We start from the raw sequence: 25,252 nt of genomic DNA on the forward strand, positions 1-25,252 counted from the left end.
CTAAGGTTATATAAGTGAATAATGTAAAACTGAATAAAATACTTAATTAGTTACAAAATTAAATATATTCATATAAAACTAGCACGAATACGCTATCTTAAAGATAGCCAATTAAAAATAGCTTATTTATGTTCAAAATTTTAACTAAAACGATTTACAATAGTCTATAATTATATAATAGGGAAATTTCTATTGTAACCCTCCTTGTATACAACATTTTTTGTTCATTTAGTTCATTTCATGTAAATATAATCAAACTTGCACATTCTTGTGACACTCTTGAAAATGTAACATATAATTAATTGACCATAATGAACATACATACTAAGATTAACTCCCTCATCCTCTTCTTAATTCCCTTTTTTAATTCGAATTTAATATACTTTCTTCCTTTTTATGCTACTAAATGAGACGTACATCACACAACCATATAAATTATTTTAATTATATAGGATAATATACAAACAAACAGAGGATTTACAAATTGAGAAAAATTTGCGTCATTCTTAAGCTTTTGCTCGCATAACTTGCGACTAAGACGTTTGATGCACCTTCAAATTGTATATTTTTCTCTCGACAATAAAAGTGAAGCTTACAATTATATATATATATTTTTTTTTTTACAATTTCATCCAATGCTTCAGGGCAAAAACTTCTAAAAGGTACTCCTTCTTCAGGGTGACAAGAAGTAATCACTTCCTCTAAAGAACCAGAATTGAAGTCCAAAACTTTCAACCGTCTTCTCAATGTCCTTAGACTTGGTAAAGGAAATTCTTGTCGAAGTAGCATCTTGTTTTCTTTAGTACCACAAGCAATTCGTAGCTGCAAATGCTTTTTTTTGTGGTGTAAGAAGACCAAAAGTGATATTTTTTGTATTATTGCACAGATATCGTAGCTGGTCATATGTATGTACATATTACAGATATGACCAAAAAAACAATTTAATTAGTTATAATTTGGATATATAATTTTGAGTTATGATGTTATCTTAATATATATTTTACTTTTTAGAAGATGCTCATTCGAAGTCCGGAAGACGGGCTTAGCTTAACTAGAGAAGATTTTATAATATCGAATTTTGTTAACCCAATAATTTGTTTATTCTAATTCTAAGATTGTGATGTTTATTCTGCGTTATTTTTTCATATATAATTAATGTAAAAATATATATTTTATATTAAACCATGAAGTCCAAGTTCCCACCTTTGACAATAATTGAACATTGTATCTTAAATTATACATTTATTGTTATGATAACAATCAATAAATGTATAATTAAAAACTCCGTCCACTTCTCTTTGATGGGAAATTAAAAAAAGGAAAATTCAAGGAATAAAATAATTTCTTCTTTCGCCACAGTAATTTTAGAGTGTGAGGTAGGCCTGGGATATAATGAAGAGTAGTGCGTCATCAATCATTACTCTTTATTAGATCCCAGGGTAGGCGTGCTTCATCAATTACTCTCTTTATTACATCCCAGCTTACGTCAGTAGTAAGAAAAATGGCAGAGTGTTGTCATATGAAAAGTGACACCTTGCGAAAAAAGTATCTTTAAGAGTCGAGATTCCTTGAACAGACCATGATGGCATTGAAGGGAGTATCACAAGGCCTGTGAATTGGATATTCCTAGGAATGGGAAAGATGGATCCATATATGTTATTGCTATGTAGGAGAGCTCCATCCAAATAACCATGAATTCAATCCTAAAATGTCTTTCCACGAAGTTCCAACTCTTCTAGAGCACTTCCCTCCTTCTACTGACTGCTGTGTAATGGAATTCAAAGTCGTACCAACTGGTACCTATTAGATTTTGTAGTCAAAAATAAGTTGTAAGTCCCCATTTATGTATATACCAAGCCTATAGTAACATTGGTTCTAAGGCACTAATTCATGACGTTTCATTAGATCAGCTACAATCAGCTCTATCAAGGGAGAGAGGGGGGAAGGAAATAAGCATGGATATTTGTAATAATTACTCCGATGTTTATCTTCAACTCTACTCTGAGTCCTACAAGGATTCACAATTATAACTCTGCAACAGATCATCAGTTACTATCCGACTATTAGGAGCATAAACGAAAGTTCAATCAGGTTTTGAATCTAATTGGAAAGGAAGCTCACTACTCACAGAAGCGTCCAGAGGGGGTGGGCTGGAGAGGATGTAGCCCCAATCCCCACAATGTATATAATCCTGCGGACGACTCTGACTCAGGAATTATATATAATAATAAATACTACGGAAAAGAATATTCATTCTTCATCTAGATTACCAATTCCAAAAAAATGGGCCATCCAAAAAATACACATTACGTTCTCACTTTTATTGTATCACGAAACCTTTACTCCAAAAAGAAACAGAAAAAATGCAGGAAATGATCTGTTAGTTAGCCAAATTAGTCTATCATATCAACTGCAATTTATATTTTATGTACTCCCAGACTATCACTGTCATATTATTTCTTCGCCATTTCTAAAATGAATGACATATTATTAAAATCTATATAGTATATTATTCAATACTGTATTATGATATTGTTTAGTAATATTTTATTGAAATGGTTGGTATACATTTGTATTTGTGTATGATAGTAAAAAAAATTTCATAGATATAATAAAATGACTCGTATGGTTTTATATACTTGACGAGGGCTCAACAAGAAATTGTATTCCTGTCCTTTTGGAATCGGAGCATAAGCGTAAATTATAACTGATTACTTTGTTTATTTATCAAAAAGAATAAATTACGAAATAGCCATTACGTGAGTTAGAGGAAGGAATCGATAGTTGACAACAAAATAAATAGGATATTTTGTGTTAGCGAGGTAACGCCGTTACATGAATATGAGTTACATGGTGTCCGGTAAAATTATTGTGGTAAAAAGGTTGCGGAGAAAAAAGTTGGGGTAATATTGCTGCGTACATTATCATTGTGAAATAAAAACTTTTTGAGTAATATCATCGTGAAGCAATATGATTGTGAGTAAGACAATAATATCGTGTACAATTTTGTTGCAATTTATGTTATATTCGGAAGATAAAACTATTGAATGATGACAGAACATGTTAGGATAGAACCCTTCTAATATGCTATAATACACCCTTGCCCACAGGTTGTCTAGGTGAACTGCAGAGTCCCGAGGCAATTTGATTTTTTTCCACCGCCGCTTCCCTCAGTATCAAAGTACCCTTTTAATATCCCAAGCTCTACCCCGACCCACAAGTTGTACAGGTGAAGTCCCCAAGGTAAGTTAAATTGATCCGCCGCCACTTCACTGAGCATCAAGGTACCCTTCTCGTTATGTATGTATGAAGGATCAAATACCTTCTCTCCTTCCAGCCTCTTCTTGTTCTTATCTTTTTTATTAATAGTTGATATAATATGTATGTAAAGTACTATTTATTATCCTTAGCATAAATACCCTGCATGTATTATTATTTATTAATGCCAGAGTAGTATGACTAATATGTTTCTAATAAGAATTGTTCTGTCCTTGTATTATTCATCCACGTCTCTTCCTCGTTTCTCTCGGTCGTCCTGGATTCCTCTAATAAATAGTGTGTGTCTCTCAACCTCGTCAAGGCACAATACTTATAATATCCCAAAATATCTCCTAGGCTATATAGGTGAAGTGCTGGTCCCCAAGGTAAGTTGCATTTATTTTCCGTGGTTTCCCTAGGCATCAATGTAGCCTTCTGAAAGCCCAAAATATACCTTGGCCCACAGGTTGTACAGGTGAAGTGCTGGGCCTCAAGGCAGTTTTAGCTCCACCGCCGCTGCGTTTCTAATTACGAAGGAACCCATCTTACATGCTATAAATACGCTGGCCTACAGGCTGTATATATGAAGTACTGGGTCCCCAAGGCAAGTTGAATTTATCCGCGCCGCTTATTAAACTTATTTTCATAAATTTCATCTTGTTGTAATTGTAACTAGGTCATATTATCCATGAGTACTTACAGGTTGCAATCTGATGAACAAAGTACTTCATATTCATTTTCAGACTTCACCTACTCAAACTGTGGGCCAGTGTATATTATAGCATGTTAGAAGGGTTCCTTGGTGATTAGAAACGTGGCAGTTGGGGAGTTCAAACTGCCTTGGGACCCAGCGCTTCAACTACATAACTTGTGGGCCAGCATATATTATAGCATGTTAGAAGGGGTTCCTTGGTGCTCAGAAACGTGGCGGTGGTGGAGTTTAAGCTGCCATGGGGCCCAGCACTTCAACTGTACAACCTATGGGCCAGGATGTATTTTGGTATATTAGAAGGGTACCTAGATGCTCGGGAAAGCCTCGGCGGATAAATTCAACTTTCCTTGGGGCCCAGTACTTCACCTATACAGCCTGTGGGCCGGGGTATATCATAGCATGTTAGAAGGGTTCTTTCTAGGCAGGTTTTTTCATGATTCAATAGCTTTATCTTCCGAATATAATATAAATTGCAACAAAATTGTACTCGATATTATTGTCTTACTTCACAATGATATTACTCACTTCGTTTTTGTCTCACTATGATAATGTACACAACAATATTACCACGCAACAATATTACTCCAACTTTTTACCACAATCATTTTACAATGAACCTACATCCTTGTTTTTGACAGATATTTTATTACATCTTATAGCAAAAGTGTTTTTCAGGGAGCACTCATGATAGGTTATGTTAGTTTCCGTATTAATTGAAAAGCAATTTGAAATCAATTTTAAAAGAAACATACAGAATAAAAATGTTGGTGCCAGTTTACGATTTGTACTAATAAAAAAGAATTTTTCATTATGATGATAATTAATCATTCAAATGAATTATTAAGTTGATAAAAAAAAAATAGACTTAATGCGGATTTTTTTATTTCGTGTTTCTAGTTTGCCAAGTATTTTAAGTATTAAAAATTGTTATCCGAGATAATGTTGACAACAATTAAGCGTATTTTATCATATTTGGATTTGACTGTACTTCTTTTTACATTTACCAAAACAGAGGTTATGTTTTTGCCTCTACTTGTTTGTAAGTCACCAAGATTACGGCAAATGTTTTATATCGATTATAATCAAGCTTGGTACGAAGTTTATATCTGGTCACAGTAAGAGGCCATTAAATTTTTAGAGATCAAGGTCTAAAATAACACTAAAATTTAATTAAAAATGAACAGTCAACCATAACTTTGAAAAACATTAAGGTACAGGGATCAAATGTGTGTCCTTTTGTAGGCTTAAGCAGGGAGTACTAGAGAGTTCTCTATGGTACTCCCTATTTTAAGAAAGATGTTTCATAAAGCAAAAAATCGAAATTAAGAGAAATGACCAAGGCACTCCAATTAGTGCCCCTTCTGGTGTTAAAAGAAATAATAAATTTTAAACCAGTCCTACTTATATATTCTCAATTATCATGTTATTAATTTTATCAATAATCGTGCTAGGATTGCTTTTTAAGAGCACACGGATTCACCTTTTTTTAATTCCATAACCCGTGATACCATCCGTAATAAAAAAATTATATTAAATAGTATATGATGAACAAGTTAACTTTTGTTGAATAATTTATAATTTTATGAAACCTGTTATACTAAATAATTAGATACTGGATTTAACATAGGCGTAAAACTCCGAAATCCTGGGAAAACGAGATATCGATAGAAAACTCCTAATACGTGTCTACGTACAAATAATCTTAAAATATTTGCAATAATACAGATTATGTATATTAACCAAGAGCTTTCCTATAAATAGAGCAATGTGCTCGAGTTTACCTGATATAATTATGCTAATCTTTTTATTTAGTTGTGTACACCAGATATTCATATATATCGAGTTTCACTATTCAATGGTCCTTAGGACCGATTAGTCGTTCCTTCAGTCCTAGCAAGGATTGATGAATATAAAAACGAAGAAAATGACTAATGATCGTTACACCGTGTAATAATAAGTTCTAGCCCCCACCCACCCATTCTTCAAATTTAAGGTATCTTGCCTCTTTGAAAGAGGTTATGATGAAACTTCATCAACTAAAGTAATCTAGTCAACGTTATTATAACATTGGATGAAGTTAGTAACTAAGTCATTTCAGCTATTGTAGTTACCATATAAGACCAAAAAGGGCTGACAAATTTTTATTAGGAATCAGACTGCACTCTTCTTATACCGATCCAACATGTGCCACAAGTCCTTAAATATATTTTATCAATTTCTTTCAAATTCATTTTAAGTCCATAATTTCTTAAAAAATGGTCTCAAGTCCATTGAAGACTTTAGTCTTTGATTTTGAACTCAAATCAAGTATTTCGTCTTCAAAGACTCGCGTCCAATTCGAGTCTCAAGTCCAAATCTCAGTTATGACGACTATAATCGTTCTTATCTATGAGCGTCCAGTAATTTCTAAGCGTCCAGAAATATACAAATTATTTGGAACAATTGGACTCATATTTAAAGTTTCATGGAACTGTGGTACTTCTATCCCGTAAGGTTAATTTATTTCTTGTCTTAACTACTCTAGAAAATGGGAATAAGGGTTGGGATTATTTATTAATATAAGATCAAAAATTAATAATTCCCGATTAAGTAATACAATTTATGGAAATAAACTGTGTTATATATTTTCAATTTGTATTTAGCGTAGTAAATATAAATGAAATTGAATATTTTATACTATAACTAGTAGATTAAAGACGGATCCATATCATGAATACTTATTAAGAAAATCATTTGTTTTTTGAAGAAAAACAAATCTTAAAATATCTTGGGATAATTTACGTAACCAACTTCTCCATATATATATATCATTGAATTATTTCATTGTATGAATCTCATACAAAACAATTTTCACAATATTATACATAATGTCATCAATATTTTGAATAGTTGAAAAATTATGAGAATGTGTTTATTGCAAATGTATTACAGTTCCTAAAAACCAACAAAAATTGGCTGGGGCGAAAAAAATATTGTAATCATAAATAGAGGTGACTAAGCCTAAAAATTGAGTTTTAAAAAGACAATAACAAAACGAACTGGACAAAAAAAAAAAAAAAAAAACACGACAAAGAAAAAAGTTAGAGAGAAAACGGAATTAACAGGCAGGAAAACTGGGTTTGAACTCAGACAAAGCTTGCGAAAACTTGTGTCGTATTAAGAAAGTTGCTAAAACCTCAGCCACGCGATCTGGAACATCTTCATGAACTGCATGTCCGGCTTGTGGTAATATCTGCATTTGAAACTTCCCTTGCATTTGACCCACAGTCAAATCCTTATCAAGTCTATCCACTCCAGCTAACAAAAGCATTTTTGCAGCAGAGACAGATAGAAATTTAGATGACAGTCCCTCAAACCATCCAGGCCAATTATTCTCAGTCTTGGATAAATCAATTCTCCAAGTATATTCAGGTTCTTGCGATGGAGTTGAAGCGGGTGAAGAAAATATTGCTGAAGGCTGCGATTCACCATTTTCGTCTTCTTCAGCAATGCTGTTTGCAGCTCTAAGAGGAGGAAGACGCTTCTTTGACTCATCCTCTTTGGAAGAATCCGGAGTTATTGACTTTGTAGCTGGTTCATTTGTTTGAATATTCTTTAATTGACCAGGCATAGAGACGCATGCTGACTCAAAATTCCTTGTTTGTCCAGATCGAACACTCCACTCCACTGCGTATGGAAGGGAATAAAATCGATCTGGACGACCACGTAAGAAACTTTGCATTGACCCCAGTGCTTCTAACGCTGTTCCTTCAACAACATCAATGACAACAAGACCAGAGAGAACAGCTTCTTTGAGGTAAGATGCTGTATGAACAGCAATGGCTCCTCCCATGGAATGACCGGCCAGGATCACAGCTCCTTTACAACCTATTAGAATGTAGTGAAACGTAAAATTAACAGCATTCCTCTTTAATATCACTGAGAACGTTTAACGCATTATCGGTCAAGTGAATATTTTTGGTAACTTATAAACCCTCGAAAAATCCTTTCATAAATTCAACAAACTCAAGAAGCAAATGATTTAGAAAACATCATTAAAATCAATAGACATTTTAATGAGCACCTAATCCTTTGATTCAATTTTCATCCAATATAAAATTTAAAATCAAATATGAAAGGATATTAATAGGAAAACAATCTGCAATTGAGAGCAGAGTTCCCTAAATTGTGAACCTGATACCCTCCAAAAGATTTATGCTTCTAAAGAGATTAATTCATTTCAATGATAGCAATCAAACATCCAATAAGGATCGTTTTTTCATTTTTATTTACAGAGATGAACTTTAAACTCCTAAACATTATATTGATGGTCTCTTATAAAAGGAAGACAGTTGGCCTTCTTTAAGGCAAGTGACTATTTTGGGTACTTCCTAATTTGGCTATTTAAGCCAAAATATTAAAGGTAAAACAATTTGTTTTTGAAATGAAGTCCTAATATGAAATATTAGTGATTTCTCGATAAAGGGGTAAAAGAAATTATTAATCTCTATTCAAAGAGGAATGCTGGACTATGAGTGTGCCTAAGGAATCAATGAGACAGGCCACGTCCTGAGCAAGTGTTTCTATTCTCAAATCCTTGTCATCCTGCGTCGTTGTCTCTCCATGACCACGCAAATCCAATGCAACAATTCGCACTCCAACCAATTTAACAAGCTCCTTCGAAAATACGCTCCATGTGAGTCCGGAGTATCCACCACCATGCAGCAAAACCAACGTTGCTCCTCCCGTTTCATCCCCAGACAATGAGTCACATTCGTAGATATTGAATTTTCCCGTCGGAATCTCAATCACGCGAGAGGTTTGGAAGTACGAACTCCAATGCTCTGGTTTAGTCGAACGTCTTCCAGAATTCGGTCGACGAGATCCACCACCACTTCCACCACCTGGAGGAGGCAACCCAGATTTCCCCATAGCCATCCGTCGCTGTAGGTCCGACATTCTCAAAGTGACAAGTACCCTTCGATTTAACAACAATGCAAAGATAAATAACTGATAACTGATATTGATATAGTTTGAAAGGCAATACAACGGAACCTTTCTATTTTCTGCTGCTATTTATTACTCCTTCTTTCTTGCTATTAGCTAGCAAATCTTTAGCTATTAATGATTATAATATGTACATAAATATTGACCGGAGAAAAGAATAGAAAAAGAGGATAGTGGACGTACATTAGCATATCCTCCTCAGCTCCTTCTTTCATTTTTGTCTGTATTTGCTGATAATTATTACATATTACTGATATATAAATAATATAAATTTTAAAATATTTCTTCAAATTAGAGGAGACTAAGATAAGTTGAGCAGGTTTTTACAAGTACGTTCACTGTGCTAATACTTTTTGTTTTTATATCATTTTTTTTTCTATAAATACATTAAAACCTTAATTTACGAATATGTCTGCACTGCTGAAATCAATATCTACATAAGCATTTTTGTGCTAAATAATATCTCTGGTCTGATGTAAAAATTGCCAACTTGCTCCATGATTGAGGTAAGTTGATCACCATGGATGGGCAAGATGATCATTCTTTAAAAAAAAAAATCACGCACACATGTAACTAGTAACAAACACATAGTAATAAATAAATAATTTTAAAATGGGGAATACTTTTTTTATTTTATTCTCTAACTATTGGAAGGTATGTATGTTAAGGTATCCCATAAAATTAAAAGTAATTTTCAAAAATGCATACCCCCTCCCCCCTTTTTTTATTTGAATTCAGCTAGTCAAATATGGGAAAAAAATCTCCAAGATAACGATAACAGCTACCGACGAGAGTTTAAAGTCAATTTGATTGTAGGGGGGACCGGAAAATTTGAATTCAAATAAAGATTACACAAAAAGTACTGATCAAAATTGTATTTTAACTCGTTTCACCATTAGTAAATAGAGGTATGTCTGTTGTGTAAAACTTTGGGTCGTCTAATTTGAAGTATCTCTAAGTAATTCAGTAAAACGTGTTTCAACTTTAACCGGTCCACCCTATTCTATATAAAGTGATAATGTTGAGTTTATCTTTCAGAATTGATAAATAATAGTACTCCATTTCATATACTAGGATTATTTTTACTTAATAACGCAATAAATAATTTTTTTTTGATATATTTTCTTTTAAGTGTTTTATTTTATATTCCGGATACACCTTTTGATGTTCATGAACCCAACGTAGTAGAAATGGCTTTTGTTCCTCATCCGCTCTAATTCAACAATGGAAGTCTGTCTTAAACTTTTGAAGTATATCTCAGTTGTAACCTTAACTGCACTAAGCATTGACAATTTTTTCGGGCTTCAATCCAAGCAGAATTACTATCCCATAAAGATGGAGCTTCACAAAGAAAATAGTTTTCAATTTTAAAATGGGAACAAACAGTGTCATGCTTTTGACTGATAAGAAGTAACATATATTTTTTTATCTGAAATAAAATTTCATATAATGATAAACGAGTTGTTAATGAAACAATAAATAAAGCTATCACTAGATTTAAAAACATTAATACACAAAAACAAGAACCTTCAAATGCTCCGCTCGAAGCAAAATATATTTAGCCATGTCCCGAGATATTTTCATTATTCAAATTTACGACCATGTTTTCTTTAGCTTCTTGATCGACATCATCATTGAAGAATGAGAAGACAGCAGATTCATCAGTCAAATACCATAAATGCTGATTGATGACTAAGTTTCTTTCAGGCAGCTTTTCATGACGTCATACTAATGAAGTAATATTTGATAATTATCATTGTGATTGTAGCGTATCATCACTAGAAATTAGGCATCAAGTATAAATAAAAAAAATTACTTTTGTTTGGTGTATCAGAAATAAGACGATGGAACCATATAATTGAAATAGTATTTGGGGGTACGATAACGTTTTACACAAATCCGCAACCCTGTTTATCTGGAACTTGCGCAATATATTGATTTTCGCATTTATTGAAAAAGTATTTTCTCAACATTCCCCGTAGTTTCTAGTGCTCGTATGTGGTAGAACAGTGTAATGCCACAGCATCAGTAGGACTGGGCATCGAGCGAGTGTGTGTAAAAAGCGGGAGCGAAACATATGGTACTATTGATTAAAAGTTATGGTTTTGGAGGATAGAATATTACGTGATGCTTATATAAAAATATTTCATATTACACAAGAAGAGAGAATATAAAAAGTAGTTGAAATTTTGTTGTCGCCCAGTAGGTAGCTCCAAATTTCATGGCCTTCATTAATTTCAATCCAGGCGTAGCGAGAATTTTTTTTTCGGCATTTCACTAATTTTATTGTACAAACTCAAAGGTACTCGGCGAAAAATACATTCTTTGAGGAAATATTAGCACAACAATAATTCAAGAAATAATGAATAAATAAGCGAAATTCTACCAACTGTTTTCTTTTTCTAATCTCAAAACAGTAATTCATTTCACAAAATAGCCCAACTTTAAGTATGAGCAACTCCAGACTGACATACAAAGACGCTTCCACCATAAATTGTCTCAAGTAGGAGACAACGTTGCTTAAAATAGTGTTTATCTTTCTGAAACTACATACCAAATGTTAATTGATGAAGTGAAAAAAGCGAAGGCAATGATTAGGAAATCACCAAGAGTACATATATTGACTATTTAAACATTATGTCCTAATGATAGTTGGGAATAAGACAAATTTAATATATTCTTGGAAAGAAAGTACGAGTAATAATTCAATTTTATATCTTAGACTCTTGAGTTATTTGTCATAGTGGAAGAGATAGAATGTTTAAAGAATTTGCCCAAAAATATAAACATTACACGTTATGATGTTGAGAATATTGAGACGGCCATTAATAATAAAATGGAATCAATCTTGTTTTTAGTATTTTCATCAACTATTTTAGTTTTATTCTGAATACCTTTTTTTAAGTATTGATTTCATCAGTTTTACATACGATTTTTTTTTGTAAATTTTAGTAACATTGAGATGTAATCTTATATTTGTAATTTGACTAAAAAATATGTTATTAAACTCTTATTCCATCATTGTAGATAAAAATTAACTATTGGAATGGAAAGAATAAGATGATTTTCTCTAATTATCATTTTTTAGGCCCCTAATTAAAAAAAAAAGTACAAACCCAGCCATTTTTAGAGATATTTAGCTATTTTATCTCTCTATATGCTTAGCATATATCACTTATAATATATTCAAATTTCTACGTTCATTATTTGCATACATTAGTATTCAATGCAGTTTTTAAGTTTGTTTTTTAATTCTTAAAGCCATTTGATAAAGTTTTCTAAAGATTTAGTGGCAATGTGTAAATAATATGAAGTTTCAGCCCCAAAATGGTGTCTCCTTCAATTTGAAAATTGAATATTCAGATCAGATGAGGTTGTGTCATTTTTAAATATAAAATGTACCGTGGAGTATAAAGGAAATCTTTTTTATTTCCTCCAGACTTTTAAGACCATTCTTTGAGCGGTTTTTTTTTTAACTTTTTACGAATTATGATTAAAGTAGTGGGGCAATGTTTTTACAATCTAAGAAAATAATCCATACAAAATTTCATTGTTCTGTACTATCATCTTTAGGTTGCATATCTCGATCTGAGTTTAAAAAAGACAAACATTCTTCATTTAGTCAGTGTCCGACTGCCATGTAAGCACTGTTTTGATAAACATTAATGGGGAAAAAAAACTATATGAAAATAATGGATTTATTTTTACTACACCTTATATGTGTAATAAATGCAATCCAGGGACCAAAATTGCCAAAAATATTCGTACATACATTGTGAATGCTCCCGAAAGAAGCTTTTACAATATTATTTTGATCTTTCCTTCCTGAAAATCTAAGAAAATAAAATAAGTACGAGGATGATAAAAATCTTAATCTAAAAATAAAAAAAAGGGTTGTCAGTTTTCCCAGTTTAACATTATTTTTTATGTTTTATTTTTGCATTTTTCATCATCTTTAGTTGCATACTTATTAGACTCTACCGAAATGACAAACTTGGGAATTGGGTATCACGGGATATTTTTTATTTAGCATTTAATTCCTCTAAACAAGAAAATAATAATCAAATGTCCAAAAAATGGTCCTCTGTGGACGCATTTTGATTTGAAAATCTGAAAAATGTCGAAAAAAATGGAAACTTTGATGTTATTTCATAAAAATTATCGATTTGAATCCAGTTGTAGGATTTTTATTATGTTAAGTATTATAGATAAAACATATATTTTACAACAATATTTTTACAATCTTTCTCTAACTTGCCTAATGCTATGAGTATTTTAGTTCCAAGTATGCTGCCAAAAAATAAATAATATCTTTTGGTATCGTGTATTACGCGTATTTATATTGACGTTTTTCTTCATTTTTACTACTCAAATCTTGTTCCTTGATATCAAGTGTCAAATGTATTATAATTGAATATACTTTCGTTCTTCATTTATGCCTAATAAGAGACCCTATTTTATCCATTTAGATTTTTAAACTACAAAAACTGTCAATTAAACTCTTAAAAATACGACCTTTAATTTATTATTCCTTAATATCTAAGGTTGATTTGTTTTTGTTTAAGTATTTCGTATTTTAGTAGCGTGTGTGCCTCTCTTTTAACTAGACGTATAATTAATAAATTAAAAATGGCGACAAGTTTGAGATATTAATTAGTGTTATTATTGAATTAATTTATTCATAGGTAATTATACTCCCTCATAGATGAAACCTTTTGGTTGAATAATTTACGTTTCAAACAAGTGCTAAAAGTACCGTTTCGATAATGAATACGGTTATTGGAAAATTGATTAATACATACTTAATGTTATTTATTTTTGTATTTAAAAAAAAAAAAATTAATTAATAGAAGTTGTAGCACATTAATAAAACTACAATTTAAAATAAACAAAAATATTTTTATCGAGTCCTAGACAAAAATTTATGATTTGTTTGAATGAAAAAAGATGCTATTATTATGTCCATAGAAATAAAAGATTAAATATTGCATAGATTGTTAATGTTAGCTTTATAAAATTTTGTCAAATGGTAGTTGAAAAATTTTGGTTTAGTAATTTATGTTTAAAAATAAATATTTGAAAAGAAATGTGAATTTTATACTTATTAGTTATTTTAACCTTAAAAAAATTCATCCTAATTTTGGGAAAAAGCCAAAAGCAGGACAACTATGAGCCATTTTGGACACTAATTTGAATTATTTAATTCAATCACGGATAGACAAAGGACTTCTTTTATAATATCTGGGCAATACAATATTAAATAAGTGAATTGATAATAATAGTAAACATAAATGATAATTGCCTCCACGACTTTTTCATTCGAAATTATAATACGTCAAAACTAATATGTAAGTCATACATAAATTTATTGTATTATTATAAGAGTATAAAGTATTGTATGATCACTTTATGTTTTCTTTCCTTATTGAAATAAGAAAATCACTAAGTTACCAAATGTATGTAGGCTTTATTAAACACAAAATGGACTGAAGTAGGAAACACAACAATGAGTAATGATAATATATTATAAGTAGGAAACACAGTAATGAGTAATGATAAATATACTACAAGCACGTAAAAAACGTAACTGAGTAAACTCACAAGCCAACACAATATATTACTTATAATAATAAATTTGATTGATTTACTGCCCCCGACAATACCACCCTTAAGTAATCTATAGTTATCCATGATATGAGCTCTGATAATAATTATTTTTATTTAGTGACTCTCTACTTATTTGCTACTAACTCAACGTATGAGAAAAATGTTGACTTGCTGTGTACAGGGATGTAGAACTGGTTATCGTAAAACGAAAGGATCTGAACATCTTTCGGATTATACAACTACCGAACTCAAGCATCGTTTACGTATATTCCCAAAGAATGAAGAGCTGAAGGATAAGTGGATAAGATCCATACACAGGAAATTTTTTGTTCCTACTAAAAATGCTTGTGCTTGCAGTCTTCATTTTCACGAATTATGCTACTTGACAGAACGAAGAGACTCGAATAGTTATAAATAACATCTTGACTTAAAGCGTGAAAAACTTAAGCCCGATGCAGTGCCAACTATATTTCCCGATTCTCCAGCATATTTATCCGTCTTACATACACCCACAAGATCAACTTCACTATCAACTGCTAAAGCTAGATAAGTTCATTATTAAAAACTGTTTAGAATGTCAATTTTATTCAACAATTTTATTAATCATTTATTAATTTTCGGAGTCGAAAGTGAGAGAAAACAACTTGACTTAAAGATTGAATCATTTATGAAGAATGATTAAATATCTTCGTTCGAAAAAATTAAGGATAACATCGATAGGACATGTTTACCAGAATACACTCATGCCATCTACGAGGGAGACTTTGCGATATCCTTAGCCATTTCCATTCATTCTGATGTACCTGGATTAAGTTATAGAATCAAAATATATAAAAATCTATCTTTTGATATATTTTCGAATGAGCTCCCAGTTTCAAAGGGAGATGTCAATCATATATGTGCGTCGGAGAGTGTTAGCAAATTTACAGAAATCCATAACATACTTGCATTCTTAAAAAATAAGCATGTTACATCTCCATCATCGAATATTTCTTTGGCAAGTAAACTAATACAATCATCACAAGAAGAACCCATATCGAATGACCATCTGGAATTCATTTCTCAACAACTCGATTTACATTGACAACATTTTAAAGGAAAGAGGTATTCGCCTAAGCTCCTTGGAATATCTACTTAGAGGCAAAATACGAGTCCAGTTATCTACAACTTAATTCGCAGATCAGGACTCATCCAACTACCTACATCCAACTATTTAAAGAGATTGACAAGTATATTTGAAGTCACAGGTGGTGTGAACAATTCAAGAATGAAGACTATGGATTAGTAGGACAGATATAAGTCTATCATAATTGATGAAGTTTACTCAAATCAAAGAGTAGAGGTTTCCGGAGGAAAAATTTTCGGATGTGAAAAGAGTGGAAACTATTAAAAAACTTTATTGTGCTTCAAGATAAAAACTGTTCTAGGCCGGTAAAATGATATGGTTGCCATGATTCCTATCATAAAAGTTAGTTCGTCTGTTATGTGAAGGAATAATATATGAAAGTGCTCTGTGTTGTCGCAAAAATTGGATTGGAGAAGGTTGCAACTATAGTGGATGCTCATCCGGCTAATAGGAAGTTTTTTCCAGATGAGCTTGGAAACTGAACTTCATATGAATATATTTTAAATGCTTTTGCAAATAACCATCAACGAATTTATCTTCTGTTTGATCCTGTCATCATTTTCAAATACTTTTTGTTGTGTCTTGACGAGGGAGAGGAGACACAAACTATTTATAGGTGGAGAGATCCAGGACGACCGAGAGAAGTGAGGAGAAGGAAAGGCGTGGAGGAATAATACAATACTTATTTAAAGGAACTTCTGTATTCTTTATAAGACAAAAACCTACTCTAATAAATACAATAAATACATGACTATTTATACTAGGTAAAACACTGTACTTTAATACATATATATATATATACAAGAAAATAAGAGACGAGAAGAACAAGAAGAAGAACAAGGGGGAAGGAAATATGAATACATTACACTTTTATTACAATTTCATCGATAGAAATATATTAGTTTGCTCATCTTTTGATCAGGACAATATAATTCTTCATGCATAATTTGTGCACGTCAAGGAAGTCATTAAGTCATTTTAAAATCTGAATAAAAATTTACCATCAAAAAGGGTCAAAATAAAATATCTGAATAAGTACATTCAATGTTATAATTGTTCCCTTCGGACTGTTTTTTAATTTACAATCTTGTGCTGAACATGAATGAATGATACATTATCTCAGTTGTATTTTAACTATTCTCTGCTTTAAAATTTGAAAAAAGATTGTTTGTCAACATTTTTGTCAGTTAATGGAGATTTAAGCGTTCAGTTTGAAGATAATGGAAGAATAAAGATTTTTTTTTCTTCCTCAGATATGGCTTGGCTAAATAAGGTATGCTGTCATCATAACCATTCTATTGAATTTTTTTTTATTCCAACATGTTCCATTTTCTTCAATATTTTTGCTAAGAACTTTGTTGCTGGGTGAAATAATAAAATCTACAAAAACAGAAAAAGGAAATCTCAATCCGTATCATCTTCAAGAAAACAGATGTCTCAGTTTTGATATTTATTTAGTTTTTTATATGTATATATGTAATTGTATCAAAGTGTATTTCTATTATTAATTATAACCAGTAAATTTTCACTATTATTAAATACATAGCCTTATTTATGTAGAAAATGTGGGCGCGTTAAAAAATCAACACAATCCATATACAACAGATTATCCCTGGAGAAAGACTAGATTCGATAAAATTTCCCAGGAATTGCCAAAAAATTATTGGAAATCTATTAAAAAGTTTATTAAAATTCCCGGGAATTATTGATTCGAGAATCCCCACAAATTAACAATAATCTTTACTATTAATACTATTTACATGAATTATCCCTTTGACTCAAGATCCAATTATAATTAACTCTTACTTAATATGCTCCAAAGTTAAAATCATATAAAATATTGAGTCTTAACTTTCGTGTTCTAGTCGTGAGTCTATCATTGTGACATAATTTTGAGACACAAGTCTATAAAATATGAACTTTATTGTAAGTAAATTCGCAAGCCTCGAGTCCCATCTCTGCCTGTTAGTATGTTCGTTTATTGTACTATCTCTTGCTAATTCATCAGCATAATATAATCAAAATAAAGTCATGTTTAAAATTAATTTTTTGGCATAAAATGTAATTTAAAATCTGTTTTCATATTTATTTTAGATTAGTTTCATATAAAAATAATCTCTCTAAATATTAATAATCTTACATTAGTATATTATTAAAAAAATGGATAAAGTATATTTTTATTGCTATGAATTTAATCAGAATTTGCTAATTTGGAACCCATCCAATTTTAAAAGACTCAAACAATTTATTAAATTTGTGTCAAAAATTATTTTTACCTATTTTAAATTTTGCATGGACCTTCTCTATAAATTAAAAAATATATAGCCATAAATTTTGTTATCTTTAAAAATTTGTTTTCCCACGACAGTTAGAACATATAGGTATAAATTAATGACCGAGAGACGAAGAGTACACTGAGGATTTGTTACGGAGTTATAGGTGTAAGTCTTTGTTGGACTCGGAGTAGAATTGAGGATCGACAACGGAGTAATTCTTGCCAATATCATTACTAAATACGGAGTGAGATTTGTATTTATTTTCTTCTTATTATAGCTGCTTGCAGCTGATCTAATAAAGCGATATGACAGCTAAGCTGCTGTATTCTATACCATTCTTCAAATTTTCAGGGTGACCACGTTAAATGTCGGTCTTTGGTTTTAACATACCGGTAGTTTATATTATTTGAATCTATAGCCATATATTTATCATTTGATCTTTGGAGATTCCACAAATGACATTGCATACCTAACCATTTTTCTATGTGAGGTATGTATGTTTTACGGCATTCACCTTGTGATTTCATGAAGGTCGTGTAAATATTTAATGAGTTCATACTAATCATATATATCAAAAGTATGTTTTTTTGCAATAGTTCAAGCTTGTCTAAAAACATTCACGAATCAAATGTCTCGTTGTGCGAGGTATTTCTGTATTGTATCTACTTTTTAGCTTAGAAGGATTCACTATAAAAGCGTTGAATTAATAAACACTTAGTATTCCACTTTCATCAAGAAGAGCATGTGTGTTATCTAAAGAAATGCATTGAAGTCAAGTACTTTTAAGAGCAAAGGGTCCATCTACCTTTGTTCGGAGTTTTCTATTAAATTGTTCCTTACTTTATTAATATATCATTGTATGGGTCAGCATTGTTCAGTGTATCTATTATATATACTATATACCGTGTCGTGCAAAACTGTTGAGATTAAAATGAACGAATGTAACAATAAGGCATTATTTTGTATACATTCAATATCCAAAACAATTTGAGTAATATTATTTATGATAATGATATTATGGATAACTAATTTTGAATATGACCACCGTAGGCTGCAATAATGGCTTCCACACGGCGCGGCAGTGGAATTTGGTGAAGGTCCTTATGAGTTAAACATTAGAACATGTTCATTGGCAGATTTCTTAACATTTGAGTCTCGTATTCTGTTGCCAAACAAAAAAGCATCAACACCATAAATAACAATGAAACAAATATGTTCAGTGAAGCTAATCGGTAGCATTTAGGGGATTTTTGCCGCATGACATATTCGCCGTCTTTTTATTTCGGTTCGAACTTTACGGAAAGAAGAAAAAAGGAAAATAAACAAATATAATTGAATATCATTTATCAAACATTTATTAATGAATTTATATCAAGCCCTGCTCTTCTTTGATTTTGAATTGTATAAGTATATTGAGTCGATCTGCCATTTTTTGGGATTTCAAATATTATCCCAGAATGGAAGAGTTGCTTACAATATCATGTGATATTGATATAAAACTACAATTACTACAAATATTAAAACTTTATATGAGTTGAGCAACAGGAATTTCTTATCATACATGATGTTTTCACTTCAAGAGGTTCAAAGATTGGAGCTGGCGCTCCTCCAGTCATAAAGACAAAATACATAGACTGATGTGGTGAAGAAGTAGTTAACACTGTCAAAAAGAAAAGTAATAATTTGGTATGCTAAAAACAAAGATGGCCCTTAACAAATACTTTTACAAATTATTTATTCTTAAATTAAATAAGATTCTTTAGTATGCTCCTAACTCTGGTTCTTTGAATTTTCTTACGTTTTTGCTTTCCCATATGATATAATTCTATTGGTGTGTTTTTGATATAGATTTAATTAGTGTGAATATGAGGTTTAATTCAGGAGATTAATCAAAGATAGGGTCATTAATATATTGAAAGGCCTTATTATTTTTCTTAAAACCGATATTTTTACAATGGCTATACAAATATTATAAAATTGTTGGAGCTTAATTATATGAGGAGACACTATCTTTTCTATTGGTTTTGGTCAACGATTTTTTTTTTTTTTTGCATCTGCTGTCGTGACGTCAAAGAATTTCCCTTGCTATTGCTCAATATACTCACTCTATGTATTCCTTTTTCATTATTATTGATTAATTATTTCATAATTATGTTCCTTTTTTCTACTTTTTTTTGTGTAGCAAGACTCAAGATCTTTGCACCATCTTGCGGCTATAAATATTTTGTTAATTTGCACATATCCTATTAAATTTAAACATGGAATTATGTATGTGAAGAAAAACTATGTACATCGATTTTTAAAAGAACAACCGGTTGATGAGTCTGTTCTTTTTTATTTTCGTTCATTATTCAATAAGGTGTTAACATCTCACAAACCCAAGAGTGGAAGACCCACCAATGTGAAGCCAAAAGTATATCAGAGTACACCAAGAAGAAGAAAGTGCATCGGTCTAATGTGAGAATGCCATCCAAAAGGCTGGAAGAAGGCCGCTTAGAAGAATTGAGAGACAACTCTTGTCCCAACAGCACTCTGTCTTCAGCGATGTCAACAACTCTTGAGTGATCTGAAGCACAACAGTAACTGGGTAATTTTTTTCTCTAATGAAAAGACCTATACCGTTGACCCCTTCTACAACAAGCAAAATGATCGGGTGGTATGCTTTGACAAGGCTGACAACAGTATCTGGACAGTCAACAAGATCAAACATCCGGCCTCGGGGATGATGTTGGGAGTTGTGGTATGAACAGGAGAAAAAATGCCTCCTTGTTTCCTGTTGGAAACTGGTTACCCACGACAGACTACTTGATGATGTTGAAGGAAAATGTGGCCCTATAGATCACCAAGACCATAAATAAGACCAGCAAGGTCACGTACGTATTTCAGAAGGACGGGGCTACAGCCCATACTACCAATATTGTACAAGAGTGTATGGGTAGCAATATGAACTTCAGTTCCAAGAACATTTAGCTCCCTCAGAGCCCGTATCTGAATTCACTGGATTACTCCATTTGGTGGCAATATTGATGCCCTGAAGACCAAGCGTGCAGGATCATGAAAAAGGACTACGTTTGCAATGTGTGCAAGGGGCTCCAGAGGCGGCTACAGGCTGTCATTGAGGCTGATGGTGGCCAGATTCATAACTAATGTGCATTGTTATAATAAAAATAAAAATTTCTATGTACAACATTATCCTGATCAATTATTAGTATTTTAATAACTACTTGAGGTAGGTCCCAGTTCTTTTTCAACACCCGGTATGTCTCCCTCTCGCGTTCTCCTCGTCCTCCTCCACAAATCCCTTCTCTAATTATGTTGTTGTGAAATATCACGAGTAGGTAATTTTGACCCGATTTTTTCATCAAAAAGTAGTTTTCTTTTATTCATAACTCGACCAATAATGAATACAAACTACAATTTTATAACTTTGGAGATGCCATTTTTTGGCATTTGTTATCTTTAATATTCGCAAAAATTAAATTTATTTTAATTATTTGGGATGAAATTTTGCATAATTTTGTAAGACTCAATAACCTGCAATATTATCTTATAGTAATTACATAATTCCCAAACCATTAAAAAAATACTATGGATAATTTACTATTTAAAAAATAATGAATCTTTTATTTTAAAATGTTAAGATGGTAAATATGATATTTTCCTTAGAAAAACATTCTTATCAATTTTAGGCATTTTAATCAATCTAGAGTAAGTAATTTGAGTCCTTGAGAACCAGAGTTTAAGATGCAAAATATCTATTGTAACAATATTTATATTTGTTTTAATGTTCAGTGTGATGTAAAAATTATAATCAAAGGATAGTATTTTTGTCCAAATTATCATTTAATTTATCAAAATCAAGGACAGCGTATAAATAAATTTACCCATTAAACTATCAATTTTGGACTATTGTATTTTTTTTTTTTTACTTGTGATGACGCCATTTTAAATCTAATTGTTTTGTCGGTTGGCTATCAGCCAACACTCAGGAATAAATAACATATTTTTCTGTATTATTCTTTTTTTTCAAATTGTCCATTAATTTGTTGTTGGCCTAGTACCAAAAAAACTGACAAGTTCCAAATAATAGTCCACTTTCATTGGAACAAAACATATTTCTTGAACATTTTTGGGCTTGTATTAAAAATGCAAATATCGTTACATAAACAATCTAGTTTTTGTGGTATTATTTAATTGAAACTATTGCTATAGAATTATATCTTTTAGAAGAAAATACTTTCTTGAAAATAAAGGATCAATTAATTATAAAAAAAAAAAAAAAAAATTAAAGACTTTGATTAAAAAAAAAAAAAAAATAGAAATCTTTGGTGGGCTTTAAATTTACTTTGTCCTCAAGATTGAAGGAGTTCAGCTGAGATTTAATCCCATATTTGAAATTATATACATTTTGGTAGATAATTGGCAAAATTTTCATTTGTAGTGTAACTTTTTTTATACTCAAAATTTGATGGAAAGGGTAAAAATAAAGAATTCTCGGATTTGAAGAAACTAATGATAAATTCCAGAAAAGTGCATCAATCACAAATATAATTCCATAGATATATTTACAGGCTGGACTTACAATTTATCAAGAATAATATTGAACATTATATCAATAGGTGACAAAAATTTATTTATAATGGTTGTCTTTTGTGGAAATTATAGGCTTGTGTCTGTTAGATAAGACATCAGAGTAGACATGGACCACTTCCTTGGGAATATTGCCCTATACCTTAATTATGGATACTTTGCCTACATCCATTAAGAATGGGGCTTCTTGTTGACCATTTCTAAGCTAAAGTTTCTTGCCCCAATGGTTAGGGGAAGGAGTCTCATATTACGGTTGCATCATATTGGATGTGTGAGAGTGAACATGTCTAATTCTCAACCTTGAAGTGTGAATATGCACATGACTGGAGATGTTACTTTAGAATGGTGCTCACGTACTCAATGCTATTAATTTTGACCCATGGGGCACAGAGATAAAGAACACCTAATCAGACTGGCTGATGGCACACTTTACCATAACTATTTCTGGTTTTTGCTACCAATAGGTCTTAAAGGGCGAATAAGATCCCTAATTTAGCAAAATTCGATCATTTTGTGAGGTCAAATGGAGTTGCAAAAAAAAAAAAAAAAAATTAGCATCAATAAAAACAATGTCTTTCACAAACCGAATAATTTCTTACTTCTTTTTACTCTCGTATTTGAAGGATAACCAGAACAAGAACTATTTTAAGCAAATTTTGTTGACACAAAATGAATAATTTTTCTCTAAATACCTATGAGTTATACATAACTTCCTTTTTTATAACGCATGGCAATCAGGCTATAGTAGTAATAGCGGAGTGGGCGTGGTTTCATTCTTGTGGCAATATTCTTAAGTTTTCAGAAATACAGTCAGTAAGTATCTAACATGCGTTGGAGTAATGATGAATTGGGGTTTGCAGCCAAAAACTAATATTAACAAAAAGTGGTTTGGTAGAATATATTATAAAATTAAACTAATTTCAATTTAACTCTTGACTTTCTATTAGTGCACTTTATGAAAATCAGCTAAATGCTTCAATTTCTTATTTATAAAAAAAAACATTTTATTCAATTCATTTTCATAATTGGAAATTAGCAAAGTTTCTTTGAACGTAAATGACTCAACGATTAATAATGGTAGAGTATTAAAATAGTTGACATCATCTTTTTTTTCATGCAAAATATTCATAATTGGTGCAATTTGTTCAAATTCAGGAATTGAAATCGGATTTTTTTCGGAAAAAACAACATTTTCAATACCATTTGCAGAATCACCAATAACTTCTTACCTAATCATCCACTTGAATAAAGCATATAGCTAAATACATTTTCTATAATTTTTATAAATGATAATAACTATTCCTCAAAACCTCTTAATGAAGTTGATTTAACAAGAAAAAAAATAATGAAAAAATCACCTCAGTATATGCGTTTTTATATGATAGACATATAAACATCTACAATAATATAATATTATAGTTGTATGTAAGTCCGTTAATAAAAACGCATAACCAGTCTATTTATTTCAAAAACAGAGACTTATACAGGCCTTAGACATAAAAGTTGTTTGGGAATTGAAGTTACGTAACTAGAGTTATGTTTCATTATGATCAGACCAGATTCCCGGGCTCTGGTGGGGAAGTTTTTTCCCCACTAAAGTTGATTTTTTATATTAAACAAGTCTCAAAGTTTTTTTAAAGGTATGGGTTGTAGATTCGAAAATGCACCAAAAAAATTAAAAATCCATAAAACGAATGATTGTACTAACGGGAAAAGGGAGAAAGTATATTGAATACGAATTAAAAAGGGGAATTAAGAAGAGGATTAGGGAGTTAGCCTTAGTATGTAACTTCATTATGGTTGAAGAAGGAACATATTTATAATTATTAATTTGTCTATCGACAAGTTTGTGTAAATTCTGGAGTTATTTAAAGTATTTATAAAATAATTCGAAATCAAATATATAATACGGGTACGTCATAGTGCTTTTATAATACTATACTAATATATTTATTATGTGTAACTCTGGCTAGATATAATAAATATTAATATGTTACAATCCTATTAATACTAATTTAATCAATGAGTTTCTATGTAACTGATATATAATACCTGGTGCCTAATTTCTTGGAATTGCTGTTTTTCAATTATTAATCCTTTCTGAATCAGTTGGGAAGTTATGTAATGTGATTTTTGATTACTTTCATTTCTTTACTTTGACTGATATCCAGGTATATATTCTGAAGCAGTACATGTATTATTTTTACATAGTATTGAAACTTACAAAGTATATCGAATATAATATACACTTTTTTAAGAATAACTTTAGCTTGGGCTAAGGAGGAAGAGGGGAAAGACATTGAAAATGGTCGAATTAATTGACAAAATTAAAAAAAATATTCAGAAAATACTTCTTTATCTTCTGTATATATATAAAAGAGATATTGAGTGTCTGTATATGTAGATGCCCTTTATACATTCCCAGATCATTGAACCTAGGAGGGTGAAATTTTGCATGGGCCCCTCTTTTGAGCTGGGGCAGACTTACGACGGGGGTGTTGACTTTTCGGGAGGTTTTATAAGGGGGGCTTATGCTTTACTAATAATAATATAATATGAATATTTGTTGTTCTTATTCTCTTGGATTCTTCACAGAATATATACTTGGTTAAGTAAGGTAATCTACAAAGTCCTATCATCGCAAATCCCCCCCCCCATTAATACTTTAATTATTGCCTCTTGTAACCTTAGTAGTGG

General features: G+C 31.3%; 1 protein-coding gene and 2 long non-coding RNA genes across 5 annotated transcripts; 2 read left to right on the forward strand and 1 right to left on the reverse strand.

Moving 5' to 3' along the window:
- The first annotated feature begins 1,234 nt into the window (after positions 1 to 1,234).
- Positions 1,235 to 2,701, forward strand: LOC139905377 (uncharacterized). The gene is made up of 2 exons (XR_011780054.1): positions 1,235 to 1,829; positions 1,906 to 2,701. It is a non-coding gene; the product is annotated as an uncharacterized lncRNA (long non-coding RNA).
- A 3,854-nt stretch (positions 2,702 to 6,555) lies between these two features.
- LOC121118838 (protein phosphatase methylesterase 1) lies at positions 6,556 to 10,919 on the reverse strand. 3 transcript variants are annotated; one of them, XM_040713439.2, is made up of 5 exons: positions 10,773 to 10,919; positions 10,484 to 10,684; positions 10,115 to 10,385; positions 8,491 to 8,927; positions 6,556 to 7,837 (listed from the first exon to the last, which is right to left on the reverse strand). In XM_040713439.2, the coding sequence occupies exons 3-5, from the start codon at positions 10,240 to 10,242 to the stop codon at positions 7,068 to 7,070; spliced, it is 1,335 nt and encodes a 444-aa protein (XP_040569373.1). In that variant the 5' UTR covers positions 10,243 to 10,385; positions 10,484 to 10,684; positions 10,773 to 10,919; the 3' UTR covers positions 6,556 to 7,067. The 3 variants fall into 3 exon arrangements, with proteins under 3 accessions (XP_040569373.1, XP_071744488.1, XP_040569380.1); XM_071888387.1 differs by lacking the exons at positions 10,115 to 10,385; positions 10,484 to 10,684; positions 10,773 to 10,919 and adding an exon at positions 9,580 to 9,597; XM_040713446.2 differs by lacking the exons at positions 10,115 to 10,385; positions 10,484 to 10,684; positions 10,773 to 10,919 and adding an exon at positions 9,394 to 9,416.
- A 3,084-nt stretch (positions 10,920 to 14,003) lies between these two features.
- LOC139905378 (uncharacterized) lies at positions 14,004 to 17,228 on the forward strand. The gene is made up of 2 exons (XR_011780055.1): positions 14,004 to 14,304; positions 14,682 to 17,228. It is a non-coding gene; the product is annotated as an uncharacterized lncRNA (long non-coding RNA).
- Positions 17,229 to 25,252: the final 8,024 nt, after the last annotated feature.

Source organism: Lepeophtheirus salmonis, chromosome 1, assembly GCF_016086655.4.
Source record: "Lepeophtheirus salmonis chromosome 1, UVic_Lsal_1.4, whole genome shotgun sequence".
Classification (NCBI taxonomy): Eukaryota; Metazoa; Arthropoda; class Copepoda; order Siphonostomatoida; family Caligidae; genus Lepeophtheirus; species Lepeophtheirus salmonis.